Below are 18,866 nucleotides of genomic sequence, written 5' to 3'. Positions count from 1 at the left end.
CTTCAAGTCCTGATCTGAAATGATGGTTCGCGAATCATTTGATTTACATCGGGACTTTGGTGTTGGTTCACGAATCATTTGATTTATATCGGAACGGGTTTGTGAATCATTTCGAAAATTGAATGATTCAAATCAAATGATTTGCAATATGCAATTTAAATCACATGATTTAAGATACGCAAAGTTCCGATCTAAGTCAAATGATTCATGATGAGTCCTGATCTGAAATGATGGTTCGCGAATCATGATTCAGATCAGCACTTCGATGTGGGTTTGCAAATCATTTGATTCAGTTTAGGACTTCAGAGCATGTATGGTGAATCATTTGTTTTACATTGGGACTTCAAATCGTGTATTGCGAATCATTTAATTTAGTGTAGATTGGAACAGGTTTGTGAATCATTTCGTAAATTGAATGATTCAAATCATGTGATTTGCGATACACAATTTGAAGTACCATTCTGATCTGAAATGATGGATTGCGAATCATTTGATTCAGATCAGGACTTCGGTGTGGGTTTGCAAATCATTTGATTCAGTTTGGGACTTCAGAGCGTGTATGGCGAATCATTTGATTTAGATCGGAATGGGTTTGTGAATCATTTCACAAATTGAATGATTCAAATCAAATGATTTGTGATGCACAATTTGATGTCCAGATCTAAGTCAAATGATTCACAATCTGTGCTTTAAGTCCTGATCTGAATCTCATTTGATTCGGATCAGAACTTCAAACTGCATATCGCGAATCATTTGATTGAGATCGGAATTGATTGAAATGATTTAAGATACGCAAAGTTCCGATCTAAGTCAGATGATTCAGTGATGAAATGATGGTTCGTGAATCATTATTCAGATTGGGACTTCGGTGTGGGTTCGCGAATCATTTGATTCAGTTTGGGACTTCAGAGTGCGTATGACGAATCATTTGTTTCAGATCAGGATTTTGCACCGAAATCTTTTTTTTTTTTTTTTCCTGATTTTTCTTTTTTTAAACAGTAGAAAACATCAAACCACTAAGGAAGTACAGTTATAAAAACAAAACATAGATAAAAGAAAGTATACACAAATACAGATCACTTAAAAATTAACCGTAGTTTTACTATAGTAAAAGTGTAGTATACTTTGTAACACTTTAGTAGTGATACTTTGCATGTGCTTCACTTTATTTTTGCCATTTCTCTCTATTAATCTTTAGAATTTGAAAGATTTTGATTAAAGTCCTTAAAAATAAAAAAGAAGTGCTTGAAATGTCCTTGAAAGTCCTGGAATTTCATTTTACAGTATCTGTATGAAATGTCTTAATGGATTTGTTTCAGCTTTTGTCTTCTCAAGATGTGAACTGATGGACTGGAGTGGTGTGGATTACTTATGAATGTTTTTATCAGCTGTTTGGACTCTCATTCTGACGGCACCCATTCACATCCATTGGTGAGCAAGTGATGTAAGTCTACATTTCTCCAAATCTGATGAAGAAACTCTTTCTAATCTTGAATGGACAGAGTGAGTACATTTGTAGCAAATTTTCATTTTTGGCTGAACTGTCCCTTTAAAAACTGAGTTTGTTTTTCTAAACATAAATCAAATCAAACATTTAGTGAGGTTTTGAATTTGGAACTATAAACATAGATGAAGATATATTGTCTGCAGTCTAAATTCAGTAAATATATCTTGTTTTATGGACAGTTAAATGTTTTACTGGAAAACAAGACAGATGTAATGATTTTTTGTGCAAAGTTGTGGTTTGAGCTCAGCGTGCTGAAAGATTGATTGTTCGGATGGGCTGTAGTGCAGAAGTGACTGTTGTTTCGTGTTACTAATATATGAACGTGTGGTCAGTCGGCGGTCACGTCTTCATGTAGGATCGGCGAGAGACTAAATGCGAGCGAGTCGTGCGTTGAACTGCCAGCTCGACTCCAGGGAAGCTGTGGGTTTGGTTTGTAAGTAAAACATGCATACGGTCCAGTGCTGCGACTCTTGGAGTCTGTCATGATGAATATTTAAAGGAACTGTGTTTTAAGTTTGCACACCGCAGTAAACTCGGTAATGCAGAAGTTTGAACCAAAAAATCGCAAAAATGCACAAAAACAAAATATGCGGTGTGGCCAAAAAATGCCTGTATCTGCAATTTATTTGCTCCATTTAGCCTTTGTGCTTTTTCGTTGTTGTCCAGAATGGACAATGGGATTTCTTGCATATACACGTCTTATTCTAGACAAAACTATCTCATTTGGTTTAGTATTAGACACAAAACCGAAAACTAATCTTCTCTTTTATGCTGATTTTTCAGGTTGTAAAACAAACCTTTATTTTTTAAATTTTAGACTGAATGTAAAATGTTTTTATAACAGCATAATTACTGTATAAACAACCAATATTCCCTACTGGGTACAAATTCTTAATATTGCTAATTTACAAATATTATTAATTTATTAAGCATATAACACTAACCTACAGTATGGTTTCTGCTTTAAATGTAATTAAAATAATTTTTAATTAAATTCAAGTCTTGCCTGAGTATAAATTATTTCTATACGTGTTATTTTTATATTTTTTGTGTAAATTAAATTGAATTAAATCAAATTCAGAACTTATCTGAATATAAACTACTTCTATATGTGTTATTTTTATATTTTTATGTGTAAATTAAATTTAATTAAAATCAAATTCAGGTCTTCTTCTTCTGTTTTATTTTTATATTTATATGTTTAAATTAAATTAAATTAAAATCAAATTTAGGTCTCGCCTGAATAGATTTTTTTTCTATATGTGTTGTTTTTATATTTTGATGTGTAAATTAAATTAAATTAAATTAAATTAAATTAAAATTCAGGTTTTGCCTGACTATAAATTTCTTCCATATATGTTACTTCTATATTTTTATGTGTAATTTAAATGAAATGAAATGAAATTAAATTAAATTAAAATCAAATTTAGGTCTTGCCTGAATATAAATTTCTTCTATATGTGTTATTTCTATATTTTTGTGTAAATTAAATTAAAATCAAATAAAATTCAGGTCTTACCTGAATATAAATTTCTTCTCTACGTGTTATTTTTATATTTTTATGTGTAAATTAAATTGAATTAAATTAAATGAAAATCAAATTCAGATCTTGTCTGAATATAAATTTCTTTTATACGTGTTATTTTTATTTTTTATGTGTAAATTAAATTAAATTAAAATCAAATTCAGGTCTTCCCTGAATATAAACAACTTCTATATATTTTATTTTTATATTTATATGTTTAAATTAAATTAAATTAAATTACAATCAAACTCAGGTCTTGCCTGAATATAAATTTCTTCTATACGTGCTATTTTTATTTTTTATGTATAAATTAAATTAAATTAAAATCAAATTCAGGTCTTGCCTGAATATAAACTTCTTCTATATGTTTTATTTTTATATTTATATGTTTAAATTTAATTAAATTAAAATCAAATTTAGGTCTTGCCTGAATATAAATTTTGTCTGTATGTGTTGTTTTTGTATTTTAATGTGTAAAATAAATTCAAATTAAATTAAATTAAAATCAAATCAAATTCAGGTCTTGCCTAAATATAAATTTCTTCAATATGTGTTACTTTTATATTTTTGCACCAGTTTGTTCACTATGTTATTGATATGAAATACTAACCTGATTGTCCATGACTTACTAATTATAAAAACTTTCTAATATAAACCATAAATAAATATATAAAAATCTGACATTTCTTCTAATATTCGCAGACAAACTGAAGCTATGAAACACTTTAATGCTCTTCTGGATAAATAAAATAATGGCTTTTATTTTCAGCAGAAAAACCTGCCGGATATTTCATTTGTAATGTCAAAAACAAACCATCTCTATCTGTTTATCAACATCAGAACAGTAGTTTACGATCCGTAAAACAGATTAATTGAACGTGCATGAATTACTGCTGTGTTCAGTGTTTATTTGAGACTTACTAATATTATAAATGATTACCAGCGGGTTTGCATCATTACTTTTTCATTGCATTTGGGGGAAAAGTGATGATAAATCCCTTCCTAGCACATTCCTGTATTTAACTCATTTTTATTTCTTTAACAAGGTCATAAAAAAGACTTTATAGCTTTTTATGTAAAATTTATACCTATTAAATTTATTTTAGATCTTCAAGCTATTCTTCTTCAGGACCTGATTTATTTAACACATGTAAAAAGTAATGCATAAAAGGCAGGCTCATAAACTCCAAATACTGTGGGCAATAAAACCAGTATTTTAAGAGGAAAAAGGCTTGCACAGTGAATGAAACGGATTGAGATAGAATGCAAATTCATGTTTGTGACAGATGCATTTGTGGATTAATTTTACTAATTATTATTGAAGGCTGTATTTATTGCAAGGTTAACATACTGCAATGCAGATCGCAAACTGAGCCAAACTTTTTAGCATCTAAATAACCAGTGCATTAAAAATGCAAGAACAGTCAGACTGAATTGAGTTATTCTTTAATTGCTGTCGTTTTTCCCTGAGTTGCACAGTAAAAACTTCTCCCGCACAAACTTTAAAATATACTTCAAGTAAATTTAGAAATAAACATGCAAATTTTGGCTATAAGACATTACACAGTGTGGCTTGTTTTTTTTTAAGAATTACGTCTGTAACAGTTTAAATAAAGCCATGTGAGTCTTGTTTCATTTCATTCGCTTTAAAGCTAACTTTAATAAATAATGGTCCACTAGTAAGTCCTGAGGCGAACAAAAACACTTAAAAAAAAAAAAAAAAAATCCGTTCCTCACTGATATCCGAGCCCAGGCGCAGTGGTCAGTCTCTGTCCATAAAGAGCGTATGGGGAGTAAAACGGGCCCGTGGCTGCGGGAACCGGCACCGGCGCACCCGTCGGTAACGGGCTTTTGGAATACGGGTGATACCGTGCGCCAAGCCCGAGCGTGTGATGAGGGGTCCTGAGCGCCAGCGGGGCTCCTGGCACGTGACAAGCCATGGTTAAAGAGTTCGGATATCCCGACATGAGCTTCTCGGCACCTGCGAACGCAGTGTGAGTCCGCAAATGGGCCAAAAGCTCCTCCGAGGATGAAAAGCGCTTGTCGCAGGGTCCGTTCGCGGAAACCCAGTTGCAAACGTGCGGCTGGGATTCATTCGGGAGCACGAAGCCGTAAGGATACAACGGGTGTCCCGGGAACGAGGGCGTAGAGGTGGTTAACGGGTGCAGAGAGTGGCTGGGATACATAAGCGGGTATCCGGACTTTAAGGCCGCGGCGCTGTCGTGCGAGCCGCCGGATGATAGATGGCTAGCGCAGTGGTAGCTCAGGCAGAACGGGTCTCTGCACAGGCCGCTGGACATGATGGATGGCGGAGAGGCTCCGGCGAGGGGACTGGACCCCGCCTTACCGCTGAGAGCGCCGGACAGCTGAGCATTAATCAATTGGCTGCCGCCGCCGCCGGCTTTGCTCGGGTCCAGCGTCACGCCGTGCGATAGGAAGGGTTGAGGGTAGGCGGCGTACGCCCCGGGGTAGGGAGAGATTGGGAATACGGTGTGACCGGGTCTGTAGGGCGAAACGGGCGCGACGAGTCCCGAACCTAGTACGGATGACGCCGAGGATGCGGGGATGCTGTCAGACAGGGGTGGTTTGGAAACATCCTGTTTGTTTGTTTCTCCACTGCTTTCGGTTCTCACCCCGGATGTGTCCGGCGTCTTAGCCGCATCATTTTCCTTCTTCCCCGTTTTATCCCCCGATTCCGGTCGTCCGGGTTGAGGGGAGACGGAGCTGCAGGAGCTCGGGCTGCCCGTCCGAGGCGTGGCCGGACGGCAGGTGGCGCTCGGCACGCGGAAACCCGATTTATCTCCACCCGTGTCTTTTCTCTCAGATTTGGCGTATGGCTTAAAACTAGATTTGTCCTCGGCTCCGATGTCGCTGATTTTCAGCGGGCTGGATTTGCAGTCTTTGTCCGAGGCGACCGCTGAGAGTTTGGTGGAGGACGGCGGATCCGATTTGCCGATTTGGGAGCATGTTTGTGCGAGGAGGGCGAGGGGACTCTTCTTGGCATCCAGCTGTGAAAACAGACAGTTTTAAGTATATAAATATTCAAAATACAGTGTAAAATAAGTATAAATTATACAATACATTATATAAAATTAAAATATACAATTATAATATAGTAAACAAGTATATAAATATTTAAAATAGACAGTTTTAAGTATATAAATAAGTATGAATTATAAAAATATAATATTTAAATATACAATTATAATTAAAATTGACAGTTTTAAGTATATAAACATTCAAAATATATTATAAAATATGTATAAATTAAAATAAATGTATAAAGTTAAAATATATAATTATAATTATAGTATATAAATATTTTAAATAGACAGTTTTCAGTATATAAATATTCAGAATATAGTATACAATATGTATAAATTATAAAATAAATATATAAAATTAAAATATACAATTATAATTATAGTGTATAAGTATATACATATTTAAAATAATTTTAAGTATATAAATATTCAAAATATAGTATAAAATAAGTATAAATGATAAAATAAATTATATAAAATTAAAATATACAATTATAATTATAGTATATGTGACCCTGGACCACAAAACCAGTCTTTTTATATATATAAAATTACGTATATTTGTAGCAATAGCCAAAAATACATTGTATGGCTCAAAATTATTCTTTTTTTTTTTTTTTTTAAATCATTAGGATATTCAGTAAAGATGATGTCCCATGAAGATATTTTGTACGTTTCCTACCGTAAATATATAAAAACTTAATTTTTGATTAGTAATGTGCTTTGAACAACTTGATTTTCTCAATATTTAGATTTTTTTTTTTTTTTGCACCCTCAGATTCCAGATTTTCAAATATTTATATCTCAACCAAATATTGTCTTATCCCAACATACATTACAATACATTACATTACCATACATTAATGGAAAGCTTATATATTTTAGCTTTCAGATGATGTATAAATCTCAGTTTCAAAAAACTGACCCTTATGACTGGTTTTGTGGTCCTGGGTCACATACAAGTATATAAATATTTAAAACAGACAGTTTTAAGTATATAAATATTCAAAATATAGTGTAAAATAAGTATAAATTCTAAAATAAATTAAGTAAAATTAAAATATACAATTAGTATATGTATATAAATATTTAAAATATTCACACTAGAGAAAATCCTGCGACTGATGCTGTCCACATTACATGTGCATTTAATGAACACGCATTTTAAGACTAAAAAAGGTCATGTTTAGTGTTTATGTTTTGGCATTGAGCAAGACTCCAGAGTGTTAAATCTTAAATGCTGCAGAGACATTAAATCAAATGTCAAGAGGGTTTTTATTATATCCCTCTGTACAGGCTATAAAATGCGTTTCCATATGGCAACATGCATTGTTTTCCTTCACTTTATAGCTAAAATAATTGCATTGTTGGAAGTAGGTCAGTCTTAAACAAAAGCAATAACATGCTGTTATTAATATAATATATTATCAAGCTACATCCAAGTGCGCATTTCATTACATTTTCCTTTTATACTTGCATTTAATTTATCAAAGATGCATTCACAGTCTACTTTGCCTTTCAGAACTGCATATAAATTAAGATTAATCAAGAAAATATGAATGCATTTAGCAATAATGTAATTGCGTGATGCACTTTCTCATCAGGAATTTCATAAATGATAAACTTTATAGTAATTGTTTACGCATAAACAGTAATATTTGTTTTGTTTATATTCTACAGAGCGCATTCATTGCGCTCAAAAGCGATTATCACCAATATTAAATTATAATATAATTTTCACTCATTTTGAGGTTGTAAGAGTTCAGAATTTTTTTAATAAAAAAGAATGAAATTAATTAGCGGATAAATAAATACTTTATTTTTTTGAGCCATACGTAAGTATTTAACGTTGTTTTACGTCAAAAATATGTGCATACATAAAAAAAAATAAAAAAATAAACACATGATTTAAAAAAATATCGTTTTAACGTACTGCGTAAAAGCGTTAAAAATAACTTCAGGTAAATATTAGTGTATTTTCCACATGGCAAGGCTGTGTATTCTCTGTATTACGCTTTGAAAATAATGCGCGAAGTGAAGAAAAATGAACACCCAGGCGTTGTTTGGCGTTAAGGTCCTCGTAAAGTGTCGCTTTACCTCAATGGGGCTGACGGGAGTGGACGGTAACGGCTGCAGATAGTCCGGGTGCAGGATGTGTCCGGTCCGCGCACTCAGCATTTTCAACACTTTGACGGGCAAACGCTTCGCCTGGCGCTGCGGGTCCGCGGGAGGCACTGAGTGCAGGAACGGTTCACGGTCTCGCTTCTTGTCCCGCACTAGATCAACCACACTAAACACAGCAGACTCCGTAGGCAGTGTGATCATGTCCCACTTGTCTCCGCGTGATCTGGAAACGCATCTGTAGATGGACGAAAAGTACCTCCCAAGATGCCAAACAAATGATATGAGGAAAAGCAGAGTAATCCTTAAAGGTTCTTGCTGGGGAAAGCGTAAACGGAGAGTTCGGAGCGCATCTTTTACCTTCCGCGTAGCGCACTCGAGTTCAGCTCAGCTCACACAGCTCTCGCTTCCAGGCGCACCAGAGATTAAAGCCTCCGCCGGCGGCCAATCACAGTGCGGCGTGAGGTGATTGACAGCTCAGGGGGAGGTGGCGCCGCGTTTGTGGGCGTTTGTTTTGGCCATACCGGAGAGGTAAAAACAAACGCGCATCATGATATAAATCACATATGGTTATGATATAAATTTATAAGGTGTGTGCGTTTTAAAGTGAACAGCACTTCATTGTTATTAATGTTTCTAGTCTGATTAGAAGTTGTGCTTAAACATGAGTGATGGCTCAAAAGCAGGTCAGATGACTTCATAGGCAGTATAAAAAAAAGAATAACTAATAAAATAACGTTTAAATAACGTTAAAATGAAAAAAATGCAAAATCAAAACTATTTTTATAGTTTTTATAAATATTTTAGTTTTTATTATATTGTTTGTTTTCATTTTAATTTTAGTCAAAGTTTTAGTGATGTGGAAATTGTAATTTTTTATATAAATAAAATAAAAACTATAGACATAAAAAACAAATAAAACGACAAAAACAATAAATTAACAAACTACAATTTGAACAAATATTAAAATGAATATTAATTCAATTTATTAATATTTTATTTTTAGTGATTTAGTTTTAGTGATTTTGTTGTGTTTGTCATTTTTTGTCTAAATAAAAAAATATTTAGACATTTAAAAACAATAACTAATAAATGACAAAAACAAAAATAACAAAAAATAATACTAATATTAACTTATTAATATTAGCTAAATATTAACTAATATTAAAATGAAAATTGAAAATACAAAAATAAAACAGATTTTATAATTTTTTAAATATATATTTTAATCGTTTTATTGTTATATTTTCTGTTTTTATTTTAATTTTATTATGTTTGTAATTTTTTTGTCTAAATAAAAAATAAAAAACTATATAGACATTTTAAAAAACAATAAATAAAATAACAAAAACACAAAATTAACAAAAGTTTAACTAATATTAAAATAAAAATAGAAAATACAAAAATATAAATAATTTTATAGGTTTTATATATAATATTTTTTATTGTAATATTTTTTTGTTATAAAATGTTTGTCATTTTTCATGTCTAATTGAAAAAAAATAAAAACTATATAGACATTTAAAAAATGACAAAAGCACAGAATTAAATATTACAGTAAAAATAGTAAATACAAAATAAAAAACTAATTTTATAGTTTTTAAAAATATTGTAATGGTTTTTATTATATTTTCTGTCAAGATTTTAGTGATTTTGTTGTGTTTGTCATTTTTATGTCTAAATAAAAAAATATATAGACATTAAAAAACAATAACTAATAAATGACTAAAACAAAAACAGCAAAAAAAAAATTAACTAATATTAAAATGAAAATTGAAAATACAAAAATTAAAACTAATTTGAAATTTTTTAAATATATATTTTAATAGTTTTATTGTTATATTTCTGTATTCATTTTAATTTTAGTGAAGGTTTTAGTAATTTTATTATGTTTGTAATTTTTTGTCTAAATAAAAAAATTCTATATAGACATTTTAAAAAACAATAAATAAAATGACAAAAACACAAAATTAACAAAAAAAGTTTAACTAATATTAAAATAAAAATAGAAAATACAAAAATTAATTTTAATTTTATAGGTTTTATATGTAATAGTTTTTATTGTTATATTTGTTGTTATAAAATGTTTGTCATTTTGCACGTCCAAATATAAAATAAAAACTATATAGACATTAAAAAAATGATAAAAGCACAAAATTAACTAATACCAAAGTAAAAATAGTAAATACAAAATAAAAAACTAATTTTACAGTATATCTTGTTTTAATTTTTATTTTAGTCAAGATTGTAGTGATTTTTCTTTTTTAAATATAAAATAAAAACTATATAGACAATTAAAAAAAAACAGTAACTAATAAAATGACAAAAAAAGGTTTTTTTAACTAATATTAAAATAATTTTTTTTTTTATATATTTTAAGTTTTTATTGTTATATTTTCCATTTTCATTTTAGTTTTAGTCAAAGTTTTAATGATTTTGTCATTTTATGTCTAAAAAAAAAAAAAAAAAAAAACTACGAACTTGAGTACTGCTGCACCAATTTAATAAAAATGACTGCACTCTGATGACACATCCAGCAAATATTTCCAAAACCCATAAAGCCCAGGCATATAAAATAAATTAAATGCGATAAGAAGCCATAAATGTCATATGTGCTGATTTAAAGTGTTTCAACACCTATGAATATTAATTGTTTACTAATCCAGTGTCGATTGTTGTTAATGGCGGCGCACGCTCACGAGACTTTCGGCGCGCTCCGGTCAGAGTCTCGGGGCCGCGGCTGATGGATGAGCGGCAGATGCTGATGGATGAGCGGGGGTTGCTGTTTTCGGCGGCGGCTGTCAGCTCTCGGTTCTGGCCGTGAGTTATTAGGGCCAGAAACTCCCCCTTTATTGTGCGGGTGATGGATGACGCCCAGCACACGGGCGTTATTCCATAATGGGAACACATTTCAGACGGGCCATATTTCACCACATTTAAGTAGAAAGTTTTGAACGCCTCCTCGATATTTCACATCCCTCTGGCATATTTATGGAAAACTCCACACATGCAAATATAATTACACACGACAGCCTGCAGGACTAAACACCGGGAACAAACACACTCATACAGTCTCATTAAAGCAAAAGATGTTCATTTGTGTTAATGTTTTATACATTTAACTCTGAATTTCAGTAAATGTTTGTTTAATATGCATGCATTTTAATGCATTTTGCTTTATTTATTTATTTTATTATTACTTTTTTTAGTGACTCTCCAAACTTGTTTGACCCTCTTGCTTGTTTGTTTGTTTTTACATAACAATATCCACATAATCTAGAGAGATGAAGACCAAGAAGTTACTACCCTGAACAAAAGGCAAAATATTAATAAAAATCAGATATTTAATTAACATTATATTCAGATAGCACATAACCTGGCTCTATTTTATTTTATTTTATTTTATTTTATATTATATTTTAAGGATATGAATTGGACACAAAATTGGAAATAAGATGTACTTTTTTTTTAAAAAAATATTCACATATTTAGTATTATTAATCAGGTATTTATTTGATATTATATTTAGATTTTATTACATTATATTTAGATTATATTTAACATGTGACAAGGATCTATTTTATTTTATTTGTAATTATTATTATTATTATTATTATAGGTATTTAATTAACATTAAATTCAGGTAACATGTGACCAGAATTTTTTATTTTATTTTATTTTTTAATTTTATGTAATAATCTGATTTGGACACAAAATTGGAAATAAAATGTACAGTTTTTCTGAATATTCACACATTTAGTTTATTATTAATCAGGTATTTATTTTACATTATATTTAGATAATTTGACCAGGATATATTTTATTTTATTTTATTTTATTTTATTTATGGATATGTGTTGGACACAAAATTGGAAATAAGATGTACATCTTTTTTAATATTCACATATTTAGTATTATTAATCAGGTATTAATTTTATATTATATTTAGATTTTATTACATTATATTTAGATTATATTTAACATGTGACAAGGATCTATTTTATTTTATTTGTAATTATTATTATTATTATTATTATTATTATTATTATTATAGGTATTTAATTAACCATAAATTCAGGTAACATGTGACTAGGATTTTATTTTATTTTATTTTTTTAATTTATTTAATAATCTTAATTGGACACAAAATTGGAAATAAAATGTACCGTTTTTCTGAATATTCACACATTTAGTTTATTATTAATCAGGTATTTATTTTACATTATATTTAGATAATGTGACCAGGATATATTTGGAAATAAATTACACAGTATTTTGAATATTCAGGCACTTAATATAAATAATAAATAAATTCTTTATGTATTTATCATTATATTCAGATAAGACAAATGCATTTTAAGTTTACAAACTGATTCCACACTGTAATAATAAGAATTCTTTTGAATTTTTACGTATGTAGGCCTGAGCAAGGTTTGGAGGCTTATTATAAGTAGATTTTGGTAATTAATAGCAGTTGAGATTGTGTTTACAGTTGCAATTAGTTGCATTATGTTTTATATAAAGTCACCATCATGGACATTTGCTTACTTTACTCACTATTTTCAATTATACTGACTATATTAAACTATTCTGAGTGCAGAAATATTGTGCAAAATAAGTAAAACAAAAAACCTTTCATTGCACGTTCAGAGAGGAGCATCAATTAGTAACAGATAAGCGTTGTAATTGAGCGTATTGCTTTTATTGGGAATTGGAAACTCTGGAGATTGGTTCATTGGGTACGGCAGGATCATGTGAAGCTCTGCTCATTATCTTCTCCTCATTAATCTACGCCAGAGACGCATCGAGCAGGACCTGATGGGGTAGTAAAGAAAGAAAAAACGCCATTAACCACCGCTGAGCACATGCAAACATATGGCGAGCTGCTTTCCCTGGACGGCGTGCGGTCGAGCAGCGTTGCAATAAATAAAGCTGCGCGCAAACAAGGGGGAAGAAAACACTTTCCTGCTCATCCTGTTTGTGTAATACTAACCTGAAAACTCGCAGTCGTTCCTGCGCTTAGGGCCAGGTTTTAACTTTTAAGCAAATGCACATTCAACAGTTTATTTTTTTGACTTTATTTTTAACATTTCTTTTATTTTTATTATTTTCGTTTGTTATTATTTTGTTATTTATTTATTTATTTTGTTTTTATTTACATTTCTTAAAATTTAATTTAAATTTGTTACTTTTTATTTCACTTTTTGTCATGTTATTTTGTTTTTATATTTTTTAGCATTTTATTTTTTATTTTATTTTTATTGTATGTTTTTATTTAGCATTTAGATTTTTGTTTTTTAATTTAACATTGTATATTTTTACATTTTATTTATTTTATTTTATTGTATTGTTTATTTTTTATGTTTGCCACCTTATGTTTGAATATTTTGTTTTTTAATTATTTTTTTAATTTTATAATTTTATTTGTTTGTTTTATTTTGTTTTTATTGTATTTCAATTTTAAAAAATTTATTTAATTTAGTTATTTTGTTTTTATTTTTTATCATTTTAGTTTTTCATTTTACTGTCACTATTTTTAATTATTTTTTAAAATTAATTAGTATTTTATTTTATGAAATAAAAAGTTTTTTTATTTTATGTATCATTTTGTAATTTTTTTATTTTATTTTTATTGTGTTATATTGTGTTATGTTATATGTATTTATCATTTTGTTATTTTGCTTTTAATTTATCATTTTATATATATATTTTACGTTTTATTTTAGCATTTTATTCACTTTTTAATTATTTTATCTTATTGTTTAATTTTTTATTTTTGTCACTTATTTTTTATTTTTAAAATGTATTTTTTAATTTTATTTGTCCTTTTTTATTTGTTTATTTATTTGTTTGAGGGTTAAAAATTAAATGAAAATAAAAAACAATTTACTTTAGGTACTGTTTATTTCTTTTTTGTTGTGTTATATTGTTTTAATTTTTAATCATTTTATTTTATTTTTATTTAGTTTTTATGTTTTTATTGTTTTTATTTATTTTATGAATTTTGTTGTATTTTTATATTATTTTTTTTAGCATTTTATTTATTTCTTTATTTATTATAGTTTAAAAGATCTGACACAGAATTGGAAGTAAGGTCGAGTATTTTGAGTACTCATTCATTTAAAGTCATGCTTCAAGTTGTCTGAATGTCATAACTTCTGTTTTGAGAAGAGCTCCTGCAGCAGACGACACTTGATTTTGCTGTTTTATCGAATGCGATGACATTCAGACACGTTTAAGTGTCACACGAGTGTCTAAATACTTTCTTGGGTGGCTGTGTGGTTTAACAGCTCTTGTCATTAGTTCAGAGCGACAGGCTGTAATATTGGCACAGATCGACAGACTAAACCATCAGCTCTGACAGACAGGCGGTCAGGTTTAGATGGGTGAAAGGAGACATTCATGCCTTCTAAGCTGTCATTTTATACCCTCTTTCTCTAGCTGTCAAGATGCCGGAGCTCTTAAGCGCAGTTTTAACCTTGTCACAAGGACTGCTGTCATCTCTCTCGCCGTTATCGGACAGAATCCTGCAGACAAACTGTTTGCTGTCTTAAAGTGCTCGAGTCAACAGATGCAAAGGTCAGACGCAAAGAGACGAGAACCTGTGGAGATTTTCATTGTGCATCGCTGCTCGTTAGGGTGATTTGGTTTAGATGATTTTCATTTTAATTTTGGTTAAAGTTTTTAGTTTGTATGTTTGTCATTTTCAGTAGTAGCTAGTAGTTATATGCATAATATGTGTGTTCTATATAGTTTTTATTAATTTTTGTTTTCGCTATTTTAGTATATCAAGGTAAACTATATTTTACTTTATTTCAAGTAAGATTTTTATTTCAGTTTTTTAGTATAGTTGAGATACTATTATTTTTTTTTATTTTTAATGTTATTTTTATTTTTTATTTTTTTTTTTGCTGTCATGTTAATTTATTTTTTATTTCAGTTTAGGTCATTTTAGTAAATCACACTAATTGAAAATGTGTTTTTAAATGTTTTTAATATTGTATTTCACTTTACATTTATTTTATTTCAAGTTACAATTTTTTTTTTTTTTTTATTTTTATTTATCATTTTGTTACATTTTTATTTTTATTTGATAATTTTATTTTACTTCAGAATTTGATTTTATTGATTTTATTTATTTTTTTTTTTTTTTAAAGACATCACAATGAACTAGTTGAAAATGTAAAATGTGTGCTTGGGAAATAAAACAAGTTAAAGTTTTTAATATTTTATTGTATGTCACTTTCAAAGTTTAAGTTTTGAAATAGTGAAAAGTAAAACATTTAATCTTATTTTATTTTATTTTATAATTCGGTTTTATTTATTTTATTTCAAGCTATAAACATATTTTTTTTAATGGGTTTGGTTAACTATAATAACCATAGTGAAAAGTAAAATATTTAATGTTATTTTATTTTATTTTAATTACATTAAGTTAAAAATGTAAAATGTGTGCTTGGAAAATAAAGTTAAAGTTTTTAATACTTTATTGTATTTCATTATCAAAGTTCAAGTTACAAAAATATGTTTTTTGATGGTTTTAGTTAACCATAATAACCATAGTGAAAAGGTAAAATATTTAATGATTTTTATTTTATTTTTTATTTTATTTTGTATTTATTTATTTATTTATTTATTAATTATTGATTTTAAAAGACATCACATAGTTGAAAATGTAAAATGTGTGCTTGGAAAATAAAATAAGTTAAAGTTAGTTAACCATAATAACCATAGTGAAAAAGAAAATATGTAATGTTTTTTTTATTAAGTGTTTTTTATTTTATTTTATTTTAATTTAGATTTTTTTTTTTACTTATTGATTTTAAAAGACATCACATTAAACTAGTTGAAAATATAAAATATGTTGAAAATATAAAATATGTGCTTGGAAAATAAAGTAAGTTAAAGGTTGTAATAATTTATTTCACTTAACATTCATTTTATTTAAAGTTACAAAAATATGTTTGTTTGTTTTTATTTTATTTAAGTTAACCAGAATAACCATAATGAAAAGTAAAACTGTAAACTGTAAATTTTACTGTAAAGTAAATTTATCTGATTATTTTATTTTATTTTATTTTATTTATTGTTTTTAATATATATAGGGCTGTACGACTTGCAAAAAAAGTATATTGTGATTATTTAGTGGTATATTGAGGTTGCTGTTTGAACTGCAGTTCTATTTCAATCAATTGTGCAGCCTCTTTTTTTTATTTTACATTTAATCCAATTAATTATTAGCTTTTCAACAACTAGCAAACCCTGATTTGGGAAACCCTGACCTATACCTTAAATTTGACATGCTATTATAGTTTATGCATAACTAAACAAAATGCATGTACAATATAGAGTATATACATAAAACTTGCAGGCTGTTTTTGGTAAACTAAAAACAATCTGATCAACGCACTGCATGCTTTTGTACAGTATGTAAAAAAATTCTCTCTTCCTGTGCTCTACAGAAAGTCACACGGGTTTGAAACAAGTGCATAAATGACGAGACCATTTTCATTTTCGCCTGAACTCTTCCTTTAAGCTTCCGTCTTAAACTCTGAGCTGACAGGAGCCATTACCCGCGAGCCGATCTGCCAGCCTGCGACGTGATCTACAGCCGAACGGCGCTCTGAGAAGACGTGCGTCTGACTGCGCCATTCATCTCCATAGCAGGTGCGTCTCAGGTGCGTCTCAGCTTAGGACGGCCCGTCCTCCATCACGCTCCTCTCCTTCATTAGTCTGGCAGCGTTAACCCCGTCAGGCCCTAAGTAACGTCTCCAACTCTCAAAAGTGTTCAAGTCAGTCTGAGAGGTGTGACTGTGGACACGTCTTGGACTCGTTTTATTTAAGGGTGTCTTATTAATTAGTTAAAGCTGTGGACCTCGGAGACGGGATTACAGACGGACATCTACATTATCAGCAGGTGCGTCCAAAAACCGGCTGACTTCAGTTCTGCCTCCCAATACATCTGACGAGTCTGGCAAACTGCTCTGACGCTGGAACGAATTCCTGCAACGTCTGCCGTATTATTGTCGTAAGAACGCTTTGAAAAATCCCTTCACTTTTACTAAAAGTCTTATGAGGATCATTTGCCACAAAGTTTCTTCAAGGCAAGTCGGTCCAGTCTGCGGCCATCTTGGCATTTTTTAATGTAAACAATAGACATTTATGATCCTGGACCACAAAACCAACCTTAAAGGAGAAGTCTGCTTCCAGAACAACAATTCACAAACTTTAAGTTGGCTTGAGAAAGCCTAGCCTGAAAGTTTAAAGCAGTTGTAAAAGTATGAAAGCAGCTAGCATCATTTAACACATTGCTTACATGATTTAGCATGTCATTAACATGTTTTAGCATGATTTGCTTGTTGCTTGTATTTTTATAGGCTGATTACAATGTTGTTAGCATGGTTAGCATGTTGTTAGCAGAATTTGCAAGTTACTAGAAAGTTGTTAGCATGATTAACAAGTTACTAGCACGTTTCTAGTCTGATTAGCATGTTGATAGCATGTTTCATGCATGATTAGCTTGTTACTAGCATGTTTCTAATATGGCTAACGTTACTAGCTTGTTGTTAACATGTTTCTAGCATTATTAGAATATTACTAGCATGTTGTTAACATCGTTGGCATGTTGCTAGCATGTTTAGCATTTTACTAGCATGTTGTTAGCATGATTAGCAGGTTACTAGCATGTTGCTAGCATGATTAGCATGTTGTTAACATGTTTCTAACATGATTAGAGTGTTACTAGCATGTTGTTAGCACGATTAACATGTTACTAGCATGTTGTTAACATGATTAGCATGTTACTAGCATGTTGTTAGCATGATTAGCATGTCACATGATTAACAAGTTACTAGCATGTTGTTAGCATGTTGTTAACATGTTTCTAACATGATTAGCATGTTGTTAACATGTTTCTAACATGATTAGCATGTTGCTAGCCTGTTGTTAACATGTTTCTAGCATTATTAGCATATAACTAACATGTTGTTAACATGATTGGCATGTTGCTAGCGTGTTTAGCATGTTACTAGCATGTTGCTAGCATGATTAGCATGTTGTTAGCATGTTTCTAACATGATTAGCATGTTACTAGCATGTTGTTAGCACGGTTGGCATGTGACTAGCATGTTGTTAGCATGTTTCTAGTATGAATAGCATGTAACTAGCACGTTGCTAGCATGATTACTAAATTAATAATTTTTATGCTACTGTAGGTCATATATTGAGGAGAAGAAATGATGTAGAATTTACCATGAAACTATTTTTTTTGCATATAAATTTACAGAAGAAACAACAAGTGACATTGAATTAAACATGAAATTTTGAAGTAGAAAGACTCTGGATGACTAATATTTCTTTTATTTATAACTTATTTACAAAAAGCCATTCTTTTCCCACTTCAATTTCTTTTTTATTTCTCATTTATTTCCATGTTTAAATTGTGGAGCAATAATATTTTCTGTATTAAAGTATAAAATCTTTCTTTTCTTTTTTATTTACTTTTTTATTCCTTACTTTTTCCACTCCCTTTCCTTCCTTACTTGTTTGTTTTTCTTTTCTTTTCCTATTCTTTTTCCATTTTAGTTTACTTTTGACTTCCCTTCCTGTTTTCCACATCCATTTCCTTTTCCTTCCTCTTTTTAATTTCTTTTTACAGCTTTTTCCTTCC

At 29.9% G+C, this 18,866-nt stretch overlaps 1 protein-coding gene across 1 annotated transcript; it reads right to left on the bottom strand.

Annotated features, from left to right (window-relative positions):
- Positions 1 to 4,462: 4,462 nt before the first annotated feature.
- Positions 4,463 to 8,602, bottom strand: LOC127173686 (zinc finger protein 503-like). The gene is made up of 2 exons (XM_051123599.1): positions 8,174 to 8,602; positions 4,463 to 6,040 (listed from the first exon to the last, which is right to left on the bottom strand). Exons 1-2 carry the CDS (start codon positions 8,399 to 8,401, stop codon positions 4,766 to 4,768), a joined length of 1,503 nt encoding a protein of 500 aa, XP_050979556.1. The 5' UTR covers positions 8,402 to 8,602; the 3' UTR covers positions 4,463 to 4,765.
- Positions 8,603 to 18,866: the final 10,264 nt, after the last annotated feature.

The sequence above is a fragment of the Labeo rohita genome, chromosome 12 (genome assembly GCF_022985175.1).
Source record: "Labeo rohita strain BAU-BD-2019 chromosome 12, IGBB_LRoh.1.0, whole genome shotgun sequence".
In the NCBI taxonomy this organism is placed as follows: domain Eukaryota; kingdom Metazoa; phylum Chordata; class Actinopteri; order Cypriniformes; family Cyprinidae; genus Labeo; species Labeo rohita.
This window is presented reverse-complemented; position numbering and strand designations above follow the sequence as displayed.